At 44.8% G+C, this 27,125-nt stretch overlaps 1 protein-coding gene across 1 annotated transcript in view; it reads left to right on the top strand.

Moving 5' to 3' along the window:
- CACNA1B (calcium voltage-gated channel subunit alpha1 B) overlaps positions 1–27,125 on the top strand; it is a 251,565-nt gene that overhangs the window by 65,162 nt on the left and 159,278 nt on the right. Inside the window, exons 5-11 of the mRNA XM_069072690.1 lie at positions 609–761; positions 2,916–3,115; positions 12,587–12,690; positions 18,359–18,474; positions 18,619–18,675; positions 19,379–19,471; positions 24,079–24,288. Coding sequence (XP_068928791.1) covers positions 609–761; positions 2,916–3,115; positions 12,587–12,690; positions 18,359–18,474; positions 18,619–18,675; positions 19,379–19,471; positions 24,079–24,288 — 933 coding nt within the window. The remainder of the gene's footprint in view (positions 1–608; positions 762–2,915; positions 3,116–12,586; positions 12,691–18,358; positions 18,475–18,618; positions 18,676–19,378; positions 19,472–24,078; positions 24,289–27,125) is intronic.

Here is a 27,125-nt window from a genome sequence, read left to right as displayed (position 1 = left end):
CCATCATTCTATCACTTTACTCTAATGCCTCTTTTTAGTACAGAGGAGGAAATGATGGTGGTGGTGACAATGACAGTGATGTGAGTGACAATGACAATACACAGTAGCTAAAGTGCTACATCTAGAGTCAGAAAGACCTAAGTTCAAATTCAGCCTCAGATGCTGACTAGCTGTCTAATCCTCAGCAAATTACTTTACCTTTGTCTCAATTTAAAAGCTCTATGTACATATATATGAAATAGCTATATGCATGCTAACTATTATTACAATCAATAGCTAGCACTTTAACATTTTTAAAAGTATTTTACAAATATCTCATTTTATCCTCATAACAACCTTGGGAAAAAGGTTATTATTATTATTATCCCCATTTTATAGAGGAGGAAACTGAGGCTGAGAAGTTAAGTGACTTGCCTAGGATCACATAGCTAATAAATGTGTAAAGCCAGATTTAAACTCAGGACTTCTTGACTTGAGTCCAACCCACTCTCCAGGTCCCCATGGAGCTGGGCTATGTCATTTACTGTCTTTTTGCACCTGAGGAAGGGAGTGGCTGGGCTGTTGGAGGGTGCTCTGGTCTAGGCTTATGCCTTTGTCTTTTTCCTTAGGCCTCCAGGTTGTACTCAAATCCATCATGAAAGCCATGGTGCCCCTGCTGCAGATTGGCCTCCTGCTGTTCTTTGCAATAGTCATGTTTGCCATCATCGGACTTGAGTTTTACATGGGCAAGTTCCACAAAGCCTGCTTCCCCAATAACACAGGTGAGGGGCCATACCCACATTTTTGCAGCTCTAGTTCTGTCCCACCTGTTTGAAGGTGAAGGGCCAGTGTGCTCAGTGGCTGGCCGTATTTGCTGGTTATATTTGGTCTGGTTTTTGAGACTCAACTCCTTGTCTCACCCAGGATGGATGTGTGGTGACCTGTTTGAGAGCAGTGAGAGTTTTGAGTGGCATTGTCTCCAGCACAGGCCTGCTTAATTGGCCTGGTGGCTGGTCCCCTGCTCCTGGGGCTCACCTGATCACCTGCTATGGTTCAAAAGTCCCCAGCTCAAGCAATCCACCAACCTCAGCCTCCTCAACAGCAAGGATTGCAGGCCTCACCACTCCTACCCCATCCTATGCTTCTTTGTATTAACATATGAAAAGGCCTTTGGTCCTAGGATTTTTAGTCGAAAAGGACCTCAGAGATGGAAGGTTCCATCACTGACCATCCTTTTCCTCTGTATCTGGACTACTGCCTCCTACCAGCTCCTCAGGAAGGTCAATGATTGTGCTGATCCCTGCCCAAAAAGGCCTTTACTGGAAGGATGGAGAGGCTACAAGTCCTAGGTTCCCCCCTAGCCTGGGATATGGCCTCTAGAGAGCATTGAAACCAAACTCTTCTTTTGACTGATGAAAATGAGACCCAGAGAGCAGAAATGAAGAACATAAGGACTCACAGCAAGCAAGTGTAGTGCCAGGATTTAAACTCAGATCTTTTGACTTGAAAGATCCTGTGGCCAGAGAGCACCGACATGTTTTCTGGGGAGATGAATGGGTCTCTGTATGTCCAGGAGTGAGTGTAGTCTAGTGAACCTTTGTGGGCCAAGCCCAGGGGATACCAGCAAGTCAAGATTCAAGTGACTGATTATAAGGAGAGATTTTCTCCCTGAAACTCAGGTAAGTAGGCCTGGGGCCTAGACAGAAAAAAGGCCTTGTTCCTTTAGGGTTCCAAAGGAGGGCAAAAATATGAATTCATCACTGACATGGAGAGTGGTGGCTAGTTGTCCTAGAAAGAGGAAAGGACATGATCCTGATATTTAGACCTAAAAAAGGAACCTGTGACTGGGAGGGTTTTAGAAAAATACTGTGCTAGGGCAGGAGTAGGGAACCTTCAGCCCCAAGGCCACGTGTGGCCCTCCAGGTCCTCAAGTGTGGACCTTTGACTGAATCCAAACTTCACAGAACAAATCCTTCCATTACCTTTGTGACCGGGCAAATCACTTAGTCTCTCTGGGCTTCAGTTTCTTCAGCTGTAAAATGAGGGGAAAGAGAACTGATGGACTCAGAGTTAAGAGTGACACATATTTTTTTTTATTTTTCTTGCTTCTTTTTCCTGGAACATAACTAATGTGGAAATTTGTTTTGCATGTCTATACACATTTTTATATGTATACCATTACATACATATATAATGGTTTTTATTTTTCTTGCCTTCTCAGTAGTGGGGTAGGGGGAGAGAGGAGGGAAAAAAAATTTGGAACGGAAAATAAGTGAATTTTAAAAATTTAAAAAAAATTGAAAACAAGAGGGTAGGTGATAAAACTAGTATCAGAGTTTTAAAAATGAAGTACCATTATAATGGCAAATTCTAAAAAAATGAGGGAATTGGTCTAGATGGTCTCCAAGGACCCTTCTAGATCTATGAGCCTGTGATCTTAAGTTCTAGAGCTATGTAAAATACATATGCAGAGGCCCTGGTGGAAGGAGTAAAAGCTTGCAGGGCTATAGTCTATGGTAGAAGGGCTAAATTCCACTAAAGGGTGGCAGCAGGACCCTATCTGGGAGCCTGCTTTTGGGACTGGACCCTACCCCGTGAACATTGCTCTTCCTGGCCCTGTGTCAGTCACTAGGTTTTCAACAATGGGAAGGGTACCCATAGCTTCATGTGACATCTTGCTTGCCAAAAGCTCTATTATCTGGACATCCCATCATGTGTATCTGGACTATTAACTCTCAACAGCTCCTGTGGGAGGTCAAAAATTATGATGGCTCCTGCCCCAAAGGCCTTTACCAGGAGAAGTAAGTCCTGGGTTCCTTGCCAGTATGGGATTTGGATGACTAGGTCTCTAGGCCCTGTGGGTGCCAAGGGCCAGGAAGTGAGTGTCTGGTATAGTTTTTGCTCAGCTTTTGTTTACATTTCTGTTGTCCTTACAGTGGACACACATACAGATCCCGTAGGAGACTTCCCTTGTGGCACTGATGCCTCAGCCCGACAGTGTGAGAATGGCTATGTCTGCCGAGAATACTGGCGTGGACCCAATTTTGGCATTACCAACTTTGACAACATCCTGTTTGCAATCCTGACTGTGTTCCAATGTATCACGATGGAGGGCTGGACAGATATCCTCTACAATGTAAGTCATAACGCTAGCCTGGGCTGCAGAAGGGGAGACTGAGGCATTATGAAGATGACGTAGTCTGTGATTCTTCTAGCTCTATTTACAATTCAGTTCTCCATTCTTTATGCCTCAAAACTGATGCTCCCCTAGTGGTGGACAAGGGGTGAGGGCCTTTAGACACTGTTAGTCTTTTCCAGTAGCCTGATTAAACCCCCCATAAGGGAAGAAAGAAACATTTTATTATATGGTCTTTCAGCAAGGTAGTGCTTTGACAAGAAGATCATGGACTCTCACTCCTCCTGTGTTCCTCCAACTCAGGGGGAATGGGTTCAATCCATGTGGTTTATGCTATGACAGGATATCCAAAGACCCTTACTTATCCATGATCCCAGGGTCCTGCCTCTGGGAGAAATGGACTTGATTTATGAGCCCTCCACTGTGGGAGGAAGTTAAGTGATGCTCTTTATCCCTGGTCCCTGAGCACCAGTCATCTGGGTGACCGGGAAAGATTCCACTTTGGGAAATTTGTCAAGTGGCGCCACAATGATTTCCAAGTATAAGCCTGTAGGATGATGAATGTTGACAGGATAGGGGTGTGTTTCCAGAGAGGTATGAAAAGAATGGAAGATTCTGGAACATTAGATTGAACTGGATGACCTTTTTGTTCCCTTCTAACTCTTCACTTAAGAGGGAGGATTTCGGGACTTGCAGAGTTGGAGATTGCCAGGAAGGGATCTAGAAGTCATATGGCCAAACATCTTCACTTTTCAGATGAGGAAACCAAGGAAATTATTTGCCTAAGGGCACACAACTAGTTAGTGGTAGAGCTTGGGGATGGACCTGGTTCTTCTGATCCTTAGTCTAGTGTTCTTTCTACTACAGACTCCACAGACTTTCACAGTCTTTAAGAGTTGGAAGAGATCTCAACAGCCATCTAGTACAGCACATGTCTGAAAGGAATCCCAATCATAGCATACCTGACAAGCATTTGCTTGAAGAACTCCAAGGAGGGGGAACTCACCTCCTCCTGAGACAATATACTCCGCTTTTAGATAGCTCTATTTGTTAGGAGACTTTTTGTCTGATATCAAGCCTAAATTTGCCCTTTTTGAAACTCTCACCCATTACTCTAAGTTCTTCCCTCTGGGACCAAAGAGAACAAGTGTAATCCCTATCCCTCTTCCCTATGATAGCCTTTCAAATATTTGAGTAGCGTGATGCATTGGTCACCTGATACATTGTTGCCTCTAGTGTTGGGGACCTATCAGGCATCTGTTGTTTCACTGGGCACTACATGGAATATCTAGGACAAATGGTTCATCACCTGAGCTGCAAGGGACCATTATTTAACCCAGCAGTCACATTTTATAGGGGGTGTCACATTAAGGCATACCTTCCCCCAACCTAGTCTTTTATTCTCCGGTCTAAATATACAAAGTTCCATGTTCCTTCTTTGAGTCTGTCCCAGAGGGTGTGAAGAAGCCCAAAGCAGGAAAAGGGGATGACCCTGAAAGCCCAGAGCTCTTTCATGATTGGTTCTCTTTAAGCCACACCCCAGAGCTGTTGGGCCTGTCTCCCTTTACTCTCACTGCCACTAGACCTTTCCCAGCTCCTGGCTGTCTGGATTCACCCAGGCTAAAAACTCTCATTGAGGATGAAAACCCTTTTGGCTTATCTAAGAGTACACCTTTAAAAAGACTGTCAACTAAAGGAAATGAGTTAAAACAAACAACTTAATAGAAATTTGACAATTGATACAGAGAGTAAGTGATGAGAGGGAGAAGAAATTAACTTGGCCTGGGGTAGTCATGAAAGGCTACCTAAAAGAGCTGAAGCACCAATCTCAGTCAGTCAATCAACGTGGATTATTAATCTTTTAGTATATGCTGGGCACTATGCACTAGGACTATGAAGATCAGAGTGACTTGAGAGAAGTCCCTGTGCTCAAGGAGCTTATATTTTAATGGAGAATACAATACATACATACATAATATAAATATATACATGATATATACAAAGTGATTACAAGGTAACATGAAGTGGGAGTCAACTAACTTCTGGGGAAATCAGGCAAAACTTTATGTACAAAGTGGTGCATAAGCTAAGTACTAAAAAATCCAAGGGTTTCAAGAGCTGAAGATAGAGTAATTTCAAGCATGGAGAACAGCAAATGCAAAGGTAGAGTGATAGGAAATGGGGTATTGTGTGTGCTTAACAGTTAGTATGGCGGCATATGGCTGTATCACACAATGCAAGCAGGAGAGCAACATGTGGGAAGACTGAAAATTTGAGGTCCAGGTTGTGAAGAGATTTAAATGTCAAACAGAGAAGTTTGTATTTGATTCTAGAGGTAGTAGGAAGCTACTAGTGTTTTTAGCTTTGGAGGGAGGTGACATGATCAGACCCTCACATTAGAAAGATCACTTTGGCAGCTATGTGGTAGGGAGACCAATGGAGGCTTTCAGTAGTCTACGCAAGTAGTGATAAGAGCCTGAATTAGGGGGTGACTTTTATAGCAGAGGGGATGGGGCATAAGTGAGAGATGTGGTGGAAATAGAAATAACAAGATGTGGTAACAGGTTGGATATATGTAATGAGTGAGAGTGAGGAACTGGATTATGCTGAAGTTGGAAAACTGAGAAGGATGGAGATGCCCTCAAAAGAACTAAAGAAATTTGGAAGAGCGGGGAAAAGAGAATGAGTTCTCTTTTAGACATATTGAGTTTGAGATGCCTATGGGAAGTGGGAAGTGTCCAATAGGCAGATATTCAGTGATGAAAAATGGGGGCCCAGGAGAGAGATTGAAATTGGATATGGATCTGAGAGTCATTGACAAAGATGATTATTGAAGCTATGGGAGCTGATAAGGTCACTGAAAGAGTGTGGAGAGAGAAAAGAAAAGAAGGCCAAGGATAGAACCTTGGGGTACACCCACCATTAATGGTCATGACATGGATGATGAGTCAGAAAGGGAGACTGAGAAGGAACAGTAAGGCTGGAAGGTAATGGAAAACCAGGAGAGAGCAATGTAGGAAAAACCCAGAGAGGAGAGAGTATCCAGGAGAGGGAGGTCAACAGTGTCAGATGCTGGAGAGAGGTCAAGGAAGATGAGGAATGAGAAATGGTCATTAGATTTGGCAATTAAGAAATCAATGATAACTTTGTTAAGAGCAATTCCAATTCAGTGATAAGATCAGAGAGTGAGGCGAAGAAAAGTACAGGCACTGAATACAGTTGGCTTTTTCAGTGATTTTGACTGAGAAAGGAAGGAAAGATACAGGATGATAGTAAGGATGGTAAATTCTAATGAGGTTGTTTTTTTTTTTAAAGATGGGAGACAACTGTGCATGTTTGTGGGCAGCAGAGAAGGAACCAGTAGGTACGGAGAGAACAAAGATTAAAGAAACAGGAGGAATAATAATAGAGGGCAGACTTCTGGAGATGATGGGATGAGAAGAAAAGTCACCCCTTCATCAGAGACTAAAGGAGAAAATGGTGAGGAATGATGTCAAGGAGTTGTGAGATAAAGGGAGAAGTTGAAGTTCATTGTAAGTAACATTTTAGATGGTGTAAAAGTATGAGGTGAAGGTCTCAGTTGTGAGGAGGGGTGCTGTTGGAGGTTTGAGGAGAAAGAAAGTTGGGAACAGACATGGAAGAGAATGGGATAGCAAATAAATTAGGAAAAATCAAAATTTAATTCTTTGATTGACTTGTCAGGAGGGCCATGATGAGATAAGGAAACATACATTTGTGGTGAATCCAGGCAATTTTGGGTGCCAGACTTATTGCAGCTCTGTTCAGTCATATATGATTTGGTTGATGGTAGGAATTGTCCAGTCTTGGGCTTTGGCAAACAGTGATCAATAGTGGTACTAGAGAGAAAGGAATTTAAGAGCAGAAGATAGTATAGAGTTGATCAGGTTCATTAAGGAGTTGAAATTGGGAAAGGAGAAAATTGTACTCAGAGCAGGGATAATGCCCTGGGAAGATATGAAGGGGCTAGAAAGATTAGAGGTCAGGCTAAGAACAAATAATTGGTTGGGGAGGCATAGGGTATATGGAAAAGATGGAATAACTGGGTGCTATGAAAAGATAAAAGAAATTTCAGAATTCCTGATCATGGACTTGGAACACATGTGCATGATGGCAAGATCAAGGGCGTGGCCAACTCATATGTAGCTAGGGTGGGGTGAAGGAGAAGGTCACATGACTTGGACAGTGAGGAATGTGGAGATGAGACTATTGGATGGTGTATCAGCATATATATTGAGTTTTAGTATAATGACAGGAAGTGGGATGGAGAGGGATACTGTGAGCCAGGCTTTTAACTTATGAGAATGGAGGAAGAATGTGTTGGGGATTGATAGATAATAACCACCAGAAACTGGTTTGTGTGATAAATTTAGATAGAGTGAACCACAAAGGAGGAGAGGTAGCAACCTCTGACTTGAAGTAGCTGTGTGATGGTGGTAGAGGGAGAGTCTGGAAGTAGCAGTGAGGCACAAGGAGTATTCTGACTCCCTTCAGAACCAAGAGGTATGAGAGAAGATGAGACCAGTATTGGAAAGGAACTCCTGGGAAACAGTGTCATCTTGTAGAGTCAGGTCTTGGTGACGGCCAGAAAGGTGAAAGGAAAATAAGAGCAATAAGTCTAAAATAAAGAAAGATGTGTTCATTATAGACAGATTTCTAGAGGGCAGAGTGGCAAGAGTGGGTAGATATGGAGATATTGAGGGACCAATGTTGAGGTCCTATGGGATGAGAGAAAAGGTGGGAGGGGCTAGAGTAGGCGGTAGGCAGTTCTCTTCTTTCGTCTGGGACTCAGAATCACAGAGACCGGGAGAACAAGAACTTTTTAACCATTGGGAAATGAGACCAGGCAGAATGTCAGGGGATGAGAGGAGTTCCTCTGATGAAGGTAGATGAGTAGGATGTTTTCCATCTGGTTTCACTTCATGGTTTCCATGTTTTGATGCCAACAGTAGCAACCCATTGGTGTGGGCCTTGGGAGGGGCACGTGCTCCCCTGATGGCAGGCACAGCAGCAGTCTGAGACAGGCAAGCCCAGTGGTGTGGGCATGAGTGGGCTCTCTATTTCTTTCTGAGATAACTGCTTCTGCTGCTTTCCAAGGGGCCTTCTCCTGGTCTCCCACCCTTTCTGCCTGGTCCTCCTCACTCCCTTTGGTTCTATTCCTCCCCCACACCCCCTACCCCTACCATATGCTACCTCCTCTAGGGTCTCTCTGGAATGAGGAGCTAGGTAGGTTATTTATTACTGGAGCCTTCTCGTCCTATTTTTAATTCCCTTATTTTCAGCCATTCCTAGAATTTTCAAGATTAGTATCCGATGTATTGGTGCTTGAGATCCTGAGAGACTTTGTCTCAGGAAACCTAGGGAATAATGATGCTTCCCCCCTACCCCCACCCCATCACTTACAGTCCCCTCCTGCTGACAGACTGTGCCGGAAATCTCTATAAGGGAGAGAGGAAGTAGCTGTGGGGCCAAGGTAATAGATACTTCCTCTGAGAATTCTTGCTGGCTTCGGACTAACATCATGCTCACTTCAAACCTCTGATGTTATTGCCTCTCTCACAAAGGATGAGTCCAGAATTGGTTATGGGCCTTTCCAGGGCCACCTGGACAAGGAATCTATGGCTGAGAAGGCATCAGAGCCCACACTGCTTGAAGGCCCTGACTGTTGGGCTGTGCCAAGGACATAGACTTGGCTTTGCAGAGAAATTCATGTTTCTTTCTCTTTCCCAGAGCTCTAACTTCTTGTGGTATCAATCTCTGGACCCTATCAGAGACATATATATCCCAGGCTACACCAAGGAGGAAGGGAAGGTTTTGACAGCCCTTTTCAGGAGACAGCATGGTGGCCCATTGTTTCACACCTACTTCCTTGGGGGTATTGTGCCCTCATTGTCACCTGCCAACAGGGAGAAACCCCTTCACCTGTTGGTGATACTAGGAACCCATTATCTAGGGCCCTAGTAGCGTCTGGTAGGATGCAAGCACCTTACCAGGTATATTCCAAATTCCAGCAACCTCGGAGGTTGAGGCTGGTGGGTCTCTTAAAAGTAGGAGCTCTGAGACACAGTGGGCTACACTAGTATCTGAACTAAGTCTGGTATCAAAATGGTGAGCCACTCTCAGGTTGCCTAAGGAGGGGGCAAACCTGCCTAGGTCAGAACAGGTCAAAGCTATTAGTGGTGAGATGAAGCCTGAGAGTACCTCCTAGCATTGCCAGCCTGAGTGAGACAGGGAGAACCCAGGCTTGAAAAACAAACAAACAAATGAAGGCTGTAAGCTCCTTGATGACAGGAATTATCTGATTGTTGTCTTTGTATACACAGTACTGAGCACAGTGCCTGACACATGGTAGGTGACTAATAAATGCTTGGTGAATTATATTTCCTTATGCTACTTGGACCTGTGTGCTAACATTAGCCTTTATGTGGCAGCCTCTGTGCCTCTCAGCTCCCTCTCCCTACCCTTCCTCTTTTCATCTGGGACTAAGGTTTTTGTTTTTTGTTTTTTGTTTTCCTATAAGAGCTGAACTTAATGGTTGGGGGAAAGAGCAGGGGAGACTAGGCACCTAATTCCCCTTTATGAATGCAGAGCTAGGGGATTATAGTTCTGATTAAGTGAAATCTTGGGAAGCATTGAGGGAGAGAAGGAAGGAAAGAAAGAAAGAAGGAAGGAAGGAAGGAAGGAAAGAAAGAAGGGAGGAAGGAAAAAAGAAAGAAGATAGAAAGGAAGGAGGGAAGGTGCTATGCAATATGCCTCTGAGGCAGAGACTGTCCAGGTTGGGGTGGGATGGGGAAATGGAGTATCCTCACAAAAGAGATATAATGTATTTAACTATTGTTTCTTATTTGAAGAAGATGGATTTTCTATTAAAGTCTCATAGCTGGGCATAAAGGTCTGACCTATTCTGACTGTTCCCCAGTGTTCACCCTTGTTGGCCTGCTGGTCAAGGCATGGCTTTGGGGTTGTGTGAGTGGTGTAGCAGGAGGGCGGACCTCAGAGAGAGCCCAAGTGGGCACTGTTTAATCCCTCACACCATCCACCTGGCTCTGCCCTCACACCCTCAAGGGTTTTACTAAGCTCAGCTGCACAAGCAAACAGCCTAATTGGGGAGTCATCTTGCCTGAAAGACTGTGATACATTAGGTGCCAATGCATTCAACACCTGTTGCACTGGGAACCTGTTGAATGGGGTACCTGTTGCATTGTGAACTATATGAAGTACTATGGGTCAGATGGTTTGTGCAGTTAGAATCATTGAGTTTATAGCTGGAGGAGGAAACTGAGGCTCCAAGAAGAGGTGGTACTTTGCTCCACATACACAAGCAGTAAGTGATAGTATGTGGGTAGAGCTATGCATTGTTTTTTATTGGCCCTTTAAAACTACCTATCTGCCAGTGACATTTTGAACCTGTCCCAGGAAAAGGGTGATCCTTGCTCTGAATGCTATATCCAGCCTTTGTTGGGGGTAGCTTCTTTAAGGACCTTGAAGTCTCTTCCCCTGGAGAGACAGCTATGAAGTATTAAGCCCAAATCAGATGCTGGGCAGGTCTAATTTAGAGATCGTGCCTTTCATGTGGAATGATCTAATGACAGGATCTGGCGAGAAAAAGGCATCACGTGCTTGGTGGAGGGAACAGAGACAGTCGGGGACAAAGGCGGTAATGAGGATCTTGGCTGTCCTTTCCCTGCAGCCACCAAAGGAACCAATTTCCACAAAGAAACTTTAACAAAAGACAGCCCCTAAAAATAGCCAGTGAAGTCTGTGATGGCCCCACCCCCAGTGTGGAGCTTCATAAGCAAGCTCTGAACACATCCCTGCCTTAGGTCCCCAAGCCTTGCAGCTCCCAAACCCCATAGGGTTCCAGGAAGTGTGTGTCTGTGTACATGTAGGGGGAGGGGACAGGGGGAGGTCAGCTCTGAGCTGTGAAACAAGCCAGGGAGCTGGGCCAGAATCAGAAGCCCAGACTAGGCTAGGCTGGGCTAGGGCAAAGTGGTAACCATGATTCCTGAGGGAGAAGTTGAGACTAGAATCTGACAGTATCTGACCTAACTAGGGAGAAGAGATAGTTTTGACTTTGACTGTTTAGGGACCAGGGTCAAAATGTCAGATCAGGCTAAATAGTCCAGACAAAGGTCCCAATATGCAGAAAGAGGTCAGGATTGGCAACTTGAACAAGAAATCAGCAAGAAATAGAATTTGGATGGAGAGCTCTGGATCTCAAGATCCAAAATGGGTGGAGTGGATAGAACATCAGTCCTAAAGTCAGGAAGACACATCTTCATGACTTCAAATCTGGCCTCAGACACTTACTTGCTTTGTGACCCTGGGCAAGTCACTTAAATCCTTTTTGCCTCAGTTTCCTCATCTGTGAAATGAGCCTGGAGAAGGAAATGGAAAACTACTCCAGTATCTCTGCCTAGAAAACCCCAAATGGGGTCACAAAGATTTGTAAATAACCGAAACAACTGAACAACAAGGCTCATATAACAACCAAACAAGACAGGTGCCATCTGCCCTCTACCTTTGTACTAAGCAGCCATCCTGTCCCCATCTTCCTTCAATATCCTTGGGTCCTTCACTGTCCAGCTCAGGTCCTGATTGTCTAGGCTCAAAAAGAGACAAACAGAAATGGAAGTCTTGTTTTGGGTCCTGGGAGACAGCCACAGCTGCTGTGTGCAAGGAGTTGGCAGGCAGGGACTGCCTGGGAGGAGCTGTCCAAGGTCCTTACTTCCTCTATCTTCCTGTGGTAGCTGGAACTCAGGCACATTGTTGGTCTTTCCCCAGCCACTCATTTGCGATGTAGACAAGGATTATTTTAATCATCCTTTCCTCTGGAATGGGGCACAGAAATGGGGTTAAATAGTTGGCCCCCTTGGGAAATGAGGAGATCTAGTGTAAGAGATAGAATAGAAGGGGAAGCATAATGATTAGTGAGCAATATTTCTTACCCTGGGTGTTGAGGAACTATAGAGCTGAGGTGTAGAAATGCTGAAAACCACCTGTCCTGCCTTTGGTGATCTTGACCTGTCTGTCCAATTCTGAGTATAGGGAAGCCCTAAGACAGAGGAGAGCAAGGTAGGGGAAGTACGGGAGGAGGGTAAGTCAGCTGTTCAGCCCTGGAACAGGAGGACTTCTAGAGTATTGGTTCTTTGACTTGGGGTCTGCGAACTTTAAAAAAAAATATTTTGATAATTGTATTTCCATATAATTGGTTTGTTTTGTAAGCCAATGTATTTTATTTTATGCATTTAAAACCATTATTCTAAGAAGGGGTCCATAAGCTTCACCAGACTGGGCTTCATGACACACAAAAAGGTTAAGAACCCCCTTCTCTGAAGGGTGTGTGTGTGTGTGTGTGTGTGTGTGTGTGTGTGTGTGTGTGTAATAGTTTGGGGAAGAGTGTCTAGTGGCTACTCCATCTCCAATTTCTTATTCCTTTCCTATTACTTCTAGACTAATGATGCAGCAGGAAATACCTGGAACTGGCTTTATTTCATCCCTCTCATCATCATTGGATCTTTCTTCATGCTCAACCTGGTTCTGGGAGTGCTCTCAGGGTAAGATGGGAAACTGTTACCTCATGTCCCAAGATACTCTCTGGGTAAGATGGGACCATGTTAGGTCAGGAAGTTGGGGGCTCAGGGGAGACTTGGAATCAGTCAGGATACACAAATGTCACATTAGTGCCTGAGGTTCTAACACCAGCTCTGTGGTTTGCAAAGTGCCTGAGACATCTAAAAGCTTTTAAATCTGACAGCCTTGAAAAGAGGATGGGGTTCCCCAGACCCCTCCTTAACTCCTTCCTCCCCAGACTGAGCCTGGAAAGAGGTCTGAAAAGAGGGCAACTGAAGGCCCCACATTGGCCTGGATTCGTATCCCTGGGGGCCCTTGTACTGTTCATTCAGGCGCTGCAGGGCTCGTGTCATACGTTAATATTTAATAATGAATTAATATTTAATGCCTTGCACCGGGAACTGTGATTTCACAGTCTCAGTGGAGACTAGGCCCACGCAATAAGAACTCTTAGCTCCCTCCTCATCCCTCCCTTAGCCTTTCTCCCCTTTTCTTTCCCTTCCTTCTCTTTCCCTTGGCTTTGAATATTGTTTCTTTTTTTTTCATGAGTCTTCTCCATCCTTCATCAATCTTATCAGCTGCCAAATCCTATTAATCCTACTTTCATAATCTGACTCTCAAATCTTTCCATTCCCACAGCCTCTATCTACTCTCATTACTTCTCTCTCTCTCTCTTTTTTTTTGCTTTTTTTTTTTTTTGAGGGGCAGTTGGGGCTAAGTGACTTGCCCAAGGTCACATGGCCAGTAAGTGTTAAGTGTCTGAGGCCGTATTTAAACTCAGGTCCTCCTGACTCCAGGGCCGGTGCTCTATTCACTGAGCCACCTAGCCGCACCATTGAATACTGTTTCTTGGCTTCATCCTTGGATGTTTTTTTCTCCCAGAGCCATGATCTTCCTCCATCTTTTCTCCTCTGTTCTCCAGAACCATGGAACCCCCAGCTATTCCTTTCTGCATTCCAGATTAATATTCCCCTTCATTATTCTTCTCTGTCTTCCAGATTTCTAATTATCTGCCCTTGCCCAACACCCTCCTCCTTGGGGTAGGGATGGAGTTGAGGGTAAGATGGATAGTGAAGGATGAAATCAGACCAGGTTCTCCAGATGTTGACCTGGAAAGGACTGACCTGACTATAAGAGCCCCAGTGATAGACCCCCTCTTCCCTCCTTGACCCCCAACCAACCAACCCCTGGAGGCTGGATCCATTTACAAGCTCCCACCCTGGGTCCTCCTGAGAGATTGGGCACACTGCCTGCTTTTGTAACCTGTGTGATCAGACCACTGCCAAGTCTCCACCGTGTGTTGTGTAGATGGGGGCTTAGAGAGTGACAGGAGGGAGACATAGTGCCCAATTCAATCTGAATGGATTTCACTGCCATCCTGGCCTTGTTGACCATTAAGATTTTGTGACAGCTCTGTTGGTGCCTGGGTAAACAAGTAGAAATAAGGTTGTAGGAGTATTTAGTGTTTAAGTACCAGAAGGGTGAAGACACTGACTATAGTAATTCCAAATTCTCCAGGCCATTCCCTGGTTGCAGTGATTTTGGGGGCATTTCTGGTATTATAGTCTATCCCTAGGAAGATTACCTTCCCTTGGGGAGCCTGAATCAGCAAGATTTGAGGATGATCCCTGAGCATTCTCTTGGGCCCAGGTTAATTCATCTGATCATAGATAGGATCTGGTTTAAGCCTCATATTATACAGATGAGAAAACTGAAGTCCTAGAAAGGGAAGGCAATTTACCTAAGGTCAAACAGGTAGTAGTAAGTGGTGGAAGAATTCAAACCCAAGTTTTTAAATCCAGTTGTCTTTCCACTGTCCCGGTGGTTTATAGTCTGTTCCCCTGTGCACTAGGAGGCCCCACTCCCACCCCATTAAGGTATCATCTCTCCCCCAGGGGGACCCAGAAGCAGGGGTGGGGAACCTATGGCCTCAAGGCCACATGTGGCCCTCTAGGTCCTCAAGTGTGGCCCTTTGACTGAATTCAAACTTCACAGAACAAATCCCCTTAATAAAAGGATCTGTTTTGTGAACCACACTCAAGGACCTAGAGAGCCACATGTGACCTTGAGGCTGCAGATTTACCCCCCCCCCCCAGCGTAGAGTTGAAGAATCAGGGCAGTCTGTGAGATTAACTGTCTAAGCCCTTGTTACACTGAAGGGGAAACTGAGTCTTGGACCAGGGCCAGGATTTGCCTCAGGTCTCCTAGAGAGACTGAAGAAGACAGTTATTGGGCACTTCTTCTAAGGGCTCTCACTTCAGCCTCTCCCCACAGATCTACAGTTGCTGTACATGTCTGTAGGGTGGCCATTTTTGCCATCTGTCCCCTAGGCAGGTGTCTCTGAGCTGTGCCTGGAAGTTCCTCTTAGGGGAGAGATTAGATACAGACTCTAGAAGGCCACCACAGGCATACATACTTGTAAGCTGATGAAACATGATTATCTCAGGAGCAGGAGCAGCCTAGGCCTCCTGCAGTCTGAGGCCAACATAAAGGGCCCACAGCACGGTGCCCTCGTACCTGATGCTTGCAGGAGGCCTGGTGCTTTGATGCCTGGGCTTCAAAGCTCAGGGAAGGAACAGACTTTGAACTGATATAGCATCTTTCTTCTTTATTCCCAGGGCCCCACAGACATTTTCTCATTAATCCTTGGGGTTTCCAGGCAAAAATGGAAGGAGGCAGTTATTATTAAGTGCATTTCACATATGGAGAAACTGAGACCCTCAAGGTGAAGGTGGCACATTCATTGTGGAGGCAGAGGAACAACTAAGCTCTCTGGTTCCTTTGCCTAGCTCCTGAGTCTAGAGCCAGGTTGTAGGCAATTGAGTTTTCAAGTATAATTTTAAAATGGCAAACTCTACGCTCCTTTCCTGAGCTCTGTAGTCAGTCAACAATCATTTATTGAGTGCTCATGATGTGCCAGGCATGGTGTTAAGTGCTGAGAAAACAGATACAGAGATTATATTTGCCATCAAGGAGTTTACATTCTAATGGAGGAAGATAATGTACAAAAGGAGTTAGAAAAGGTAGATGAGTGGGAAGTAGATGATGATCCAGGGTAAGGGGTGATGCAGGAAGATGCCACAGAGAGTCTGGAGTGCTGTCTGAAGAATGAGACATAGCTGGCCTGTGCTCCCTCCTTACACAGAGGTTCTGGAAGAGGCATCCAAGCAGAGGGAGAGGCTCCAGGGATGGACAGCACATCCAATGTGTGAATTCTGGGGGTTGAGGGAGCTTCTAGGAGAAAGAGATTTCTGGGGCATTCTAAAGGAAGTCTGGGATAACCTGGAGAGGATAATTATAGACAGATGCCCTCTGCCTCACCTCAGAGTGATTGCTTTCATCCTTGAGGAAGATATCGAATGGGCAGACATCACATAACATAGACCTCTCGATTCTATATTTCTTGTTTAGAGGGACTAAGGGGGAGGTATCTTTATTGTCCTCTTCTTTTCTCCTTATGAGATATGGGGCTCAGGTGAGAAGTAGCAAATGCCAGTGAAGGCATAGGATGGGGAAGATCTCCAGATGCAAGTTAAAGGTCTAATTGTGTCATATCTATATTGCTGAGAACTGTGGCCATATAGATCAGAGATTGGAGCATGACTGACCTCTGCCATCTGAAACCAAGAAAGGCAATATGGAGTAGTGGCTAGAGATTTGCGCTTGAAATCAGAAAAGTCTGGGTTCAAAAGCTGCCTCAGACACTAGTTATGTGACCCTGGGTAAATAACTTCTTTCTGCCTCAGTTTCCTCATCTGTTGGATGAGATGTTAGACTCAGGTGGCTTCTAAAGAGACTTCTTCCATTCTAAGCCTGTAGCTATGATTCTTCACTGTGTTAAGGTTAAGGATAAGCATGTGACTAAGCTAAAGGTTAGATATGAGGCCGGGTTTGGAGTTCTGTGGCCAGTGTTTAGGAATTGGTCTGTGTCAGGGTCAGGGGTGAGTGGGTATGTCACATACTTGGGTATGTGATGGGGCTTACTATTCAGTCTATGGTCGGGATGTAGGGGGCTAGTCTGAAGCTGGCAGTAATAGTCATTCTGTACTGGGTGTTCTGTTTACTCTAGAGTTAAGGTCAAGAGTCAGTCTGGTTCTGAGGTCAGGGGTCAGCATATGTCTGTGATACCTCTGTTCCCAAGAGTCACATCTCCTTCCCACTACCTCCTACCCCTCCCCCACTCCCATATTGTGTATAATGTCCAAGGAATGCTACATAAATCCTGCACCCTTTTTTGCCCTGGGATTCAGAAGGCTAGAGAATGTCAGATATGGACCTTTCTTTTCTGGTTCTGGTTGGAGGGAGACAGCTCTTCCTGCCCAGAGAGACTAATCAGACAGATTTCAGCAGCTGGGACATGACCTGGGGATCTTAGTCCATTCCTGCCCCAAAGCCAGAAGATCAAGCAGCCTTTCTTCTCCCCAGGACAGTGTGAAAGTCCTGGACACCAGACCCAGGGCCTTTGAGCTTATAACGGTAGGAGGTGGAGAGAAGTCTCTGTTCCTTCCTTTACAGTCCCTTAAGCCCTCTATTTATCTGGGCCTCAAAGGTCCTCCTGTGTAAGTGGGGAGTATAGTAACTTCAAAGGGAAGTCAGCCCTGGAGCCTTTGAATCCTATCATTCTCACTCATCTCCCCATAACACCAAGCACCAAGCACCCCGATCACCTGCCTGCTCTGTGGCTGGCTTGCCTTTTTGATATTTCCCTGTGGCATTTTTGTTCACATATCTCTTAACTTATCTCACATATCTTTCTTATTTCCCCTATCTCTTTTCTTCTACTTCTTTTGATTCCTGGCTCTCTCTTAGGGCCCAGTAATAGCAAAAGAACTGAAGGACAGTCAATAAACCAGCAGGCCGAGTGGTATCGCAGAAAGAGCATTGGCTCTGGGTTCACTTCCTCCTGTGATTGTTGGGTGAATGGTGATGGGTAAATCATTGAACCTCCCTGAGCCACAGCTTTCTCATTTGTAAAATGAGGAGGTTAGATTAGGTGGTCTCTGAAGTGCCTTTTAGGTCTAGAACCATGACTTTACTGCCTATGACCTATGTATACAATAGTCCATCTTTTGTAATCTCCCACCTCTCTGGGATGAGGGGGGAGGTATATTTCATTATTGGTTCTCTAGGAACCTTAGGGCAGTTTTCAACCCATGAGGCTCTCCTAGATAGAGCATTTCCTTATCCCTTGGGGAACTAAATCCATGAGGATGTGTGGAAGTTCTATAATTATCCCTGTCCCTCAACTTTGGGAAGAGAGAGAAGGGTGAAGAAAGCATGAAATATCTTGCCTCCAGGCAGGTCCCAGTCTAGAAAGGGAGATGTTCTTCATGGACTTGGAGAGGGAGCCTCCTGTAATGGTCGGAAACTAGAGTGAAGAAAAAGGAGTTCAGATTCCTGCTCTGATGTGATAACTGGGTGACCATGTGATATGTAATCAGTCCCTTTACCTTCCATCTGTAAAATGGTCATAATACTTGCTCTGCCTCCCACACAGGTTTGTCATGATGAAATCCACACTTTGTAAATCTGAACATGGTCTAGGGATGTCAGTGATTCTCTGTGATGATTATTAGCCCTGGGGAGCTATGCGGTTCTTAAGACTCAGCCAGCTTGGTTTAACCACTGCCCTTCCCTTGATCTAACCCCCAGGGAATTTGCCAAAGAGAGAGAGAGGGTAGAAAACCGCCGGGCCTTTCTGAAGCTCCGCCGGCAGCAACAGATTGAACGGGAGCTTAATGGTTACTTGGAGTGGATCTTCAAGGCTGGTAAGATGCTCAGTCTCTGGCATCAGGTCAAGGAACTGCCATCTTGGCCTGTGGTAGGATGTCAAAGGAGGGTCAGGTATGGGCTTGTCTAACGGGGACCGCAGGGCTTGCTCCTGGGCTCAGTGCTGCTGTCTTCCCTTCCAGAGGAGGTCATGTTGGCAGAAGAGGACAAGAACGCAGATGAGAAGTCCCCTTTGGATGGTAGGTGGCTTTCTTGTTTGTTCTTCTCTATCCCCCAAGACCCCGGGTGTACTTGTTTCCACAATCTGGGTACTCTCAGTTGGGGCTAGGACCATAGCCATACTTATCTCTATGCCTGCCTTCCCTCACTCCCACACCCCCACACCACCAGAGAGACCTCGTGCAAGTGACTTTCTTTTCATTCTCCTTGCCTCCTCCCTGTCCCCCTTGATCACAAGATTCATCATCACAGAATGCTAGAGTTGGAAGCACCTTAGGGATCATCTCATCAAGCACCCTCCTTTTATAGATGGGAAAATTGGGTCCTGGAAGGGTCAAGTGACTGGCTCAAAAGCACAGAGCTAATAGTGGAAGAACTGTGATTGAAACTCTAAGTCCAATACTCCAGGCCAGGAGTCCCCTAACCTGGAAAATGCTCACATTGACATGAAAGGAAAAGCATGTAAGGTGGTAGGGAAGGAAGTTGGAGTTTTGGCCCTTGGTCTTAGCCAATGTGACTGCATTTCTAACCCAATCTAAGGAAAGGAGGTAGGAGCTGGAGGACCAGCAGGAAAGTTGACTGACACTTAGTAGGCACTTAATAAATGGTTGTTGACTGACTTGATGATGGAAACTAGGGACCTGGGATGTTACCTGCCCCCCCCCCCCATGCTGTGCTGCTCACTGGGCCTGTTTCTCTCCATTATCTCTACTTTGTTTAAAGCAGTGCTGAAGAGAGCAGCCACCAAGAAGAGTAAAAATGACCTGATCCATGCAGAAGAGGGGGACGACCGCTTCGCTGACCTTTGCTCTGTTGGTGAGTCCAGCATCCTTCATGCTCATGGGATGGTGGCAAGAGAAGGGCCTGTGGAGATAGCTGTGGCCTGTAGCCAGACCCTGCAGGGTTCGGGCTAGCTGCAGTTTGCCTTTACTTAAGTTTCTATAAGGCTTGGACCAAGATGCCCATCAGTGTGGGCTTTCTGAAAACTCATCTTCGAATCATGGCCTGAGTTTCAAAGGTAGTTTCCAGGAGGATCCTGTTTGCTCACGCAGGTGGGCAGCCCAGGGCTCCCTTAGGGAGATGGATGCTTAGCAGGTAACTGGTCAGTCTAAGTGTCATAAGGATTGACCCTTTCATTGGTCTGCAAGGATAGCTTTCAGGGACTATTCATTTCTTCCTGGTCACCTGTCCAGTAGATCAGATAAACTGTGTAAAAATCATCTGAGACAGAAATGTGTGTTTGAGGTTGATGACACCACCAGCTATGCCCCAGATCCCCTTCCTGAGAGTTTCCCTTTTCTAATAGGCCATTCCTTACTTCCTTCAACAAACACGTATTAAGTACCTACTGTGTATAGAGCACTGTGTTTGGGAGCTATGAGAAATATAAAGTTTAGGTAAGAGATGGGGTCCTGTAGTCTAGTAGGGAAAAATAATAAATAGAATAATTATATTAATAACTAATTAATTTTATTAAGAATTAATAATTAAATAGAATACATAACATCACATGATGAGTGAAAAAGGGAGTTAAAAATCTTCTATGAGGTCATTGCTATGGGGGAGGTCACTGTCAGTGAGGGAGACAAGCCTGGAGGAGTTGTCACTTGAGCTGGGCTTTAAAGAATGGGTTGGAATTCAACAGGCAAGGTCAGGGAGGAAGGGCATCCTTGACATGGGAGCAGTGTGAGCAAAGGGACAGAGGCAGAAGGGTGATGGCATTTCAGGGGACAGTAAGGTTGGAACAGAGACTATATGGAGGGGCATGATATGAGGGAAGGCTGGAAAGTTAGGGTGGTTTCTGATTGTGTCTGACTCTGAATGCCAAGTTTACAGACTAAGATGAAGTCTCTGATACTATATTCACAGTGCTGTGCTAGGCTTTGGAGAATTCTGTGAAAAAAATGAGGCTGTCTTTAACCTCAAGAAGCTTATATTCTAATGGGAGGAGGGCACTGTTTACATTGTACATAGAAAAATACTAGGTAATTTAAGGAGAGAGACAGAGAAAGAGAGACAGACAGACAGACAGACAGACAGACAGACAGAGAGCATGGCTAGGTGGTGTAGTGGATAGAGTGCTGGGCTTGGAGTCAAGTCTGGCCTCAGACATTTACTAGCTCTGTGACCCTGGACAAGTCACATAATCCCATTTGCCTCAGTTTTCTTATCTGTAAAATGAGCTGTAGAAGGAAATGGAAAATTACTTCTGTATTTCTGCCAAGAAAATTCCAAATCGGGTCACAAAGAGTCAGATATGACTGAAAAAGGACTAAACCACAAGAGATTAGAGAATCTCTGTGCACAACAAGAGACTAGAGAACTTCTGAGCTCATCACAAAGGTTGAAATATCCTTGTGGCTTCAGTCTTATATGGGTCACAACCTTGAGCCAGACCTTACCCATGGGAAAAGCATTGGCTTTTTATCTCCTGCTTCAAGGAGACTCCAGGTCTGCCCTTTCTATAAGACTACCACAAACCCTGTGGATAGGCCAGGTAGGAAGCTTCCCCTACCAGTGACCAGAACTGACTCCTTTTCTTTTCTCTTTTCAAAGACGGCATCTTTTACCATGTTTGAGGAGGCTACTGTAGCATTAGATCTTAAAACACCAAGAAGCAAAATGGGGACTGGACTGGGAGCCAGGAAGATCAAGTTTCAAAGCCTGCTGCAGATACTTACTTGCAATGTGACCCTGGGCAAGTCACTTAACTTCTCTGAGACTTAATTTCCTCATCTATAAAATGAAGTTATGGGTCTTGAGTGGTTCCTAAGGTCCCTACAAACTCTAAATCTAGAATCCCCTATCAGGACCAATGTACATTTCAAACCTTCCCTGGCCCAGTTGCAAATCCTGACTCATGCTTTCTATCATACAATTTTATAATCTCACCAATACTTTACATGTTATTAATATTATGTACATAGTTTCCACTAATAGCAGGGAAGGGTCATTTCATCATGAATTGCTAATAGGTGGGCAGGGTTGCCTTGGTTACTTCCTTATACAAACAATTTGGCTTTCCATTAGGTGTGGCTAACCAAGGCAAAGATTAGAGCACCTGTTCACTCAATTTATGCTTTTTCTATAAAAGCATAAGTCTTTGTTAGAACAGCTAAGCATAATTTTTTAGTATGTGCATAAGCATTAAATAGTTATGGTTAAATAGATTATAATTTGGAGTAAGGTTTAAATCGTTAGAAACACCTAAGTCAAATAGGTACCTTTCCCATTAATGGTTAACTGTTATCAATTACTGCTTAATTCAATCCTAGTTTTCATCCCAGACTTTTGTAGGACACATCTTTAACTTTTTTGTAGGACACACCCCTGATCTTGATACTTTTATCAGAAGGCTTTTCCAAAGTAGATACTTACCTTTGGTTCTAGGGCTTCTAGGCAGCTTAGTGTCAAAAGACCAGATAGATTTTATTTTATTACAGGCTTAAATTCCCTTCACTGGTGCATCTACTTCCTGTTTCTAGCCTTCTGAGGGAAGGCCTCCAGCTGTTCTTCCAAGTTCCCTGTTCTCAGTTTCTGTTTCTTTTTCCTGATGGTCAAGCATCAAGAGAGAAAAACAGTGTGATGCCACTGCTGTGTGTGAAAGCCTCTGATTGTCTGTCTTATTTGATCAGAATGGAGTAATTTTCCATCTTCTTCTGACTGGTGTGCTCCAATTCCCTGACTTCCTCTCAGCACTAAATTTGCATATGGTGCATAAGTTTGCTCTTTAAACACTAAACCTGCAGCCATTCTGCAACTTAGCCTGGGAATTTCTGACTTAAGCCACAGAGCTCCTCCTGGCTTAGTGACAGCATTTTCTGGCACAATCTGAGGTGCTGAGGGGAGGGGAAGGAAGGCATTTAGGCAGAGGACCAGCTCATAAAATGACATGGAAGCAAGGCAGGGAGGAGTAAATTGTGCATAGGCACCAGGCAGCACTTAGCTGGTTTTAGGAGAGTATAGAAAATAAAATTGGTGAGCTTTAAAAGTCAGACTGAGAAGTTTGGACTTTATCCTGTAGGTGGTAGAGTATCATGTTGCCATGTTGGATTACAAGAATGACACGGTCCAAGCTGGGCTTTGTGAAAATTATTCTGGACGCCTAGACTTATGGGGAGAGGTACAAAGCTGTTATACTAGTTTAGATGAAAAGTGAGGATGAAGAGACTGGAGTAGGGGACTATAGGAATAGAAAGTTGAAGATGAGGGGCAGCCAGGTAGCACAGTGAGTAAGAGCACTGGCCCCAGAGTCGGGATGACTTGGGATCGAATTCGGGCTCAGACACTTAGCACCCACCCAGAAACACCTGGCCGTGTAACCTTGAGCAAGTTAAAAGTAACCCCAATTGCTTTAAAAAAAAAAGAAAGTTGAAGATGAGGGGACAGCTTGAACCTCAGATATCAACCACTTAGGTGTATCAGTATGTTGAGGTAGTGAAATGTATGTGGGTTCAGATGAATGTACATGGACAACTATGCATATCCATGTGAAATGAAATGAATATGTGCTAAGTCTAAATTCCTGGAATGTGAGAACTGAAGGGACCTTAGAACACAGAAGATGAGAACTGGAAGAAGTCTTAGAACACAGCCTGTCACAGCTGTGAGCAGCCCTAGAAGACTGCAGGGGATCTTAGAACATTCCTGTGAGAGAGAGAAAAAATTCTTAGCATATAAAGCGCCAAAGTTGAAAGGTCTTAGAATATATGCTGTTGAAGCTGGAAGGGGCCTTAGAACATAGAGTATCACAGCTGCAAGAAATCTTAGCTTATGGAGCATCATTGCTGCAGGAGACCTTAGGACAGAACCCAGCAGAGCCGGTTGTTGCTGCTGTTCAGTCTTCAGCTGTGTCAGACTCTTCTTGACCCCATGGACCAGAGCACACCAAGCCCTTCTATCTTCCACTGTCTCCTGAAGTCAAGTTCATGTTCATTGTTTCCATGACACTATGTATTCATCTCATCCTCTGCCATCCCCATTTCCTTTTGCCTTCAATCTTGTCCAACATCAGGGTCTTTTCCAATAGAGTATAGGACCTGGAGAGTCAGGAAGACTCATCTTCCTGAGTTTGAATCTGGCACTTTTGACACTTACTAGCTCTGGGACTCTGGGCAAGTCACTTAACCCTGGTTGCCTCAGTTTCCTCATCTTGAAATGATCTAGAGGAGGAAATGGCAAACCACTTCAGTATCTTTGCCAAGTAAACCCCAAATGAGGTCATGAAGAGTCAGAGCTGAAGAGACCTTAGAACATCAAGTTTCATACCTGGAAGGGATCATAGAACTGTGAGAGATAGAAGAGGGCTTAGAACATAACCTGTCAAAGCTGAAAGAGGGAATAGAATAAGATAGGAGAGTAGGGCTCGGCAATGATGGGCTGGGGAAGCATGTTGATTGTCCCTTGGGTTCCTCTGTGTCCAGGTTCTCCATTTGCTCGAGCTAGTCTGAAGAGTGGGAAGAATGACAGCTCCTCCTATTTCCGGAGGAAAGAGAAGATGTTTCGGTTCTTCATCCGCCGCATGGTGAAAGCCCAGACCTTCTACTGGATCGTCCTCTGTGTTGTGGCATTGAACACACTGTGTGTGGCCATGGTTCACTATCACCAGCCCCAGAGGCTCACCAATGCCCTGTGTATGTATGTGGGCTATGCTCACCTTTTCTTCCCCTTCCATTCCCAGACTCCTTTTCTGAATGTGTCACCTACCTGTTCCTCCTCATTCCTTTTTTTTTTTTTTCCTATTTCCTTCTTCCTCCTCATTTTCTCTCTTTCTGAGTTCCCTCTGGTCTAAACTTTAATTGTCAGAATTTAGGTGGCCTGACTGGGAAGAGCAGAGTGGGGCTCCAACTGGGGGGGGGGCATATCCCCCCAACCTAAAATCCTGTGTGATCCAGCCTACCCCTGAGATCCTAGACCAAAGTGGGATCAGGAAGCCAGTTCTAGTGGCAGATAATTTCCAGGTCAAGAAGCTAAAATTGCTTCAGAGTGCCCCTGCCTTCTGGTCAGTGCAACTCCTAATTGACCTCTGGGCTCTTTTAGGCCAGGGGTGAGCTGAAGCTAGGTTGGAATTAGACCCCAGGTCCTTTCCCAGGTAGGTCATGGTTGAGAGGGGCTGATCGAAGAGTACCCCTTCAGCAGGAGGGAGAGGTCCTTCTTTTATAGCAGCCTCAGTCTTGATGGGAGAACACCTCCCACTGCTAGTTCCCAGTATGCACATTCCAAATGGTGACCCTTTAGTAGTTGCAGGGCAATAGGAACAGGACAGTAGGGGGAGGGGGCAGTAGGGGGAGGTAAGGAGGAGAAAGTTGTCTGAGAGTGTGATATCTTCAGGTCTTCATAGAGAGGGTACATATTGCTCTTGTCAGCCTCTTTCTCCCCCACCCAAGCCAGGGTGGGAATTAGTCCATTAATTACATTGGCAGTAGTGGCCCATTCTTCCTGTGATACTTGAAATCCCAGCCTGGGATCAGATTCTGAAACTTCACGATATCACCCCCTGCTGGTAGCTGTGACTTTCAGTCCTTCCTGGTAATATTTATTATTAATCATCATCATCGTTATTTATTCATAAGGTCATGATTCGTCATCTGGAAGAGACTTTAGTGACCAGTGACCTCATCTGAACCTCTCATTTTGCAGATGAGGAAACTGAGCCTTCTAAGAGAGTAAAAGTTGCTTGTCCAAGGTCACATAGTATATAAGTGATGGGTTCCTATAGCATCAGAGTTACTGGGTTCAAACCCACTTCCTCAGACTCCAACTTCCACGCCCTTCACACTATACCATGTTACTTCCAGAGCTACATTTATGCTAAGAAGGAAGAAGGAGAACTGAAATTGTACCCATTTTTTGAACTAGCAATCCTCAAACTTTCTGATTTTGGGACCCTTTGTCATTCTCAAAAATTATTGAGGATACCCCCAAAGAGCTTTGGTTATGTGGGTTATATCTATTGATATTTGTCACATCAGAAATGAAAGCCTATACAATTTTAATATTTATTTTTAATTCATTTAAAAATAACAATAGGTTAATATAAATAATATATTTTAATGAAAAATAACTATATTTTCAAAAATGAAAAATTTAGTAAGAAGAGTGGAATTGCTTTATACATTTTTGCAAATTGCTTTTATGTCTTGTTTAGTCAAAAACAGCTTGGATTCTCCTATATGCTTCTGCGTTTAAGTTGTTGTGACATATTCTGTTGGTTGAAATATATGAATAAAATGGGGCTTCACACAGATATGAAGTTAGAAAAGGGAGTTAAGGTTAGAGTATTTTAGGGAGGAGTATTACAATAGGCAAATAATGTATTAGTATGTTTATGAAAATAGTTTTGACCTTGTGGGCTTCCTGAATGGGTCTAGGCCCCCTGAAAAGATCTCAGGACCCCCAGGGGTGAGGTCTACATTTTGAGATCTACTACTGTAATACAAAGAGAAATGGAAGTTTGCCTTTGAGTTTGTCCTTGGGTCAAAATGGTAAAAATTATCAGTATTAAAGCCCAGTTAGTACAGGGTTGGCAGGTTCTTGGACAGGCTGGACTAGAGATAAGAAAGTCTACCTGGTGATGGGGGAAGGTCATCTGGGAAGGCATCTGCTTATAAAATAAGGACGGTTGGACCAGGCAAAGAGTCCTGGTAATGTGGCCATATGTGACAGGTAGAAAGTTTAGAGGCATGCAGTGGTCATTAGGGAGATCTGGTGGTAGGTGTGGGATGAGGCAAAAGTTTGGAATTAGGGAGCCTGGTGTCAGGGAATGAGTACCCAAATATAGGCTCTGGACACAATTGGATATGACTCTGATTTCTGGGAAGAATGATAAGAATAAGTCAAGGACCCCAATCCTAGAAGAACTGGGACCTTGGGAGGGCCACCATGGGAGGAACCTGGAAATGAGAAATAAGATGGTGACCCATTTACTGGAAAGGGTTGTAAGACAAGTGTTTGGTCATGAAATAAGGCAGGAGTCCTGTTACTAGGACCAGAGTGCACAGCTGGGGCAGGCCCAGCCAGGTTTTCCTTATATTACCCTGCCTTTGTTCTGGCTTGTTCCTTGTTCTGGGCTGAGCCTGGGGGCCGTCCAGGAGGCGGGATAGGAGGAGAATGAGGAGGGTTGGTAAATGGACCCAGCTGGGGGACTGGCGGGATGTGGGGACAGTGAGCCAGGATGGTCATTAGAGAAATAATAGGCTATTGTGCAGAGGCAATTAGAAATCATAAATTTAGAACTTCTTCTAGCTATTCAATTTCTGGAAATTTCTCAGCTTGTAAGAGGGAAAAAAAAGACTCCAGATTTCAAACTGTGTTGGGGGATTTCAATAACCTGGTTATGGCTCATGGCTAAACTCTAAATAAACCTTACCTATAGAAGGGTGGGGATGGGGGGGTGGGGGGGAGGCTGTGTCAGTTTACCAGGTGCTTAACTCACCAATCTCAAATTTTTTTTCAATTCAAGGAGCATTTA

Source organism: Petaurus breviceps, unplaced genomic scaffold (genome assembly GCF_028583685.1).
Source record: "Petaurus breviceps papuanus isolate PSGF00001 unplaced genomic scaffold, PetGlider_PUasm1.0 90847, whole genome shotgun sequence".
In the NCBI taxonomy this organism is placed as follows: domain Eukaryota; kingdom Metazoa; phylum Chordata; class Mammalia; order Diprotodontia; family Petauridae; genus Petaurus; species Petaurus breviceps.
Note: the sequence above shows the minus strand (reverse complement) of the source record. Positions and strands in the feature narration are given on the sequence as shown.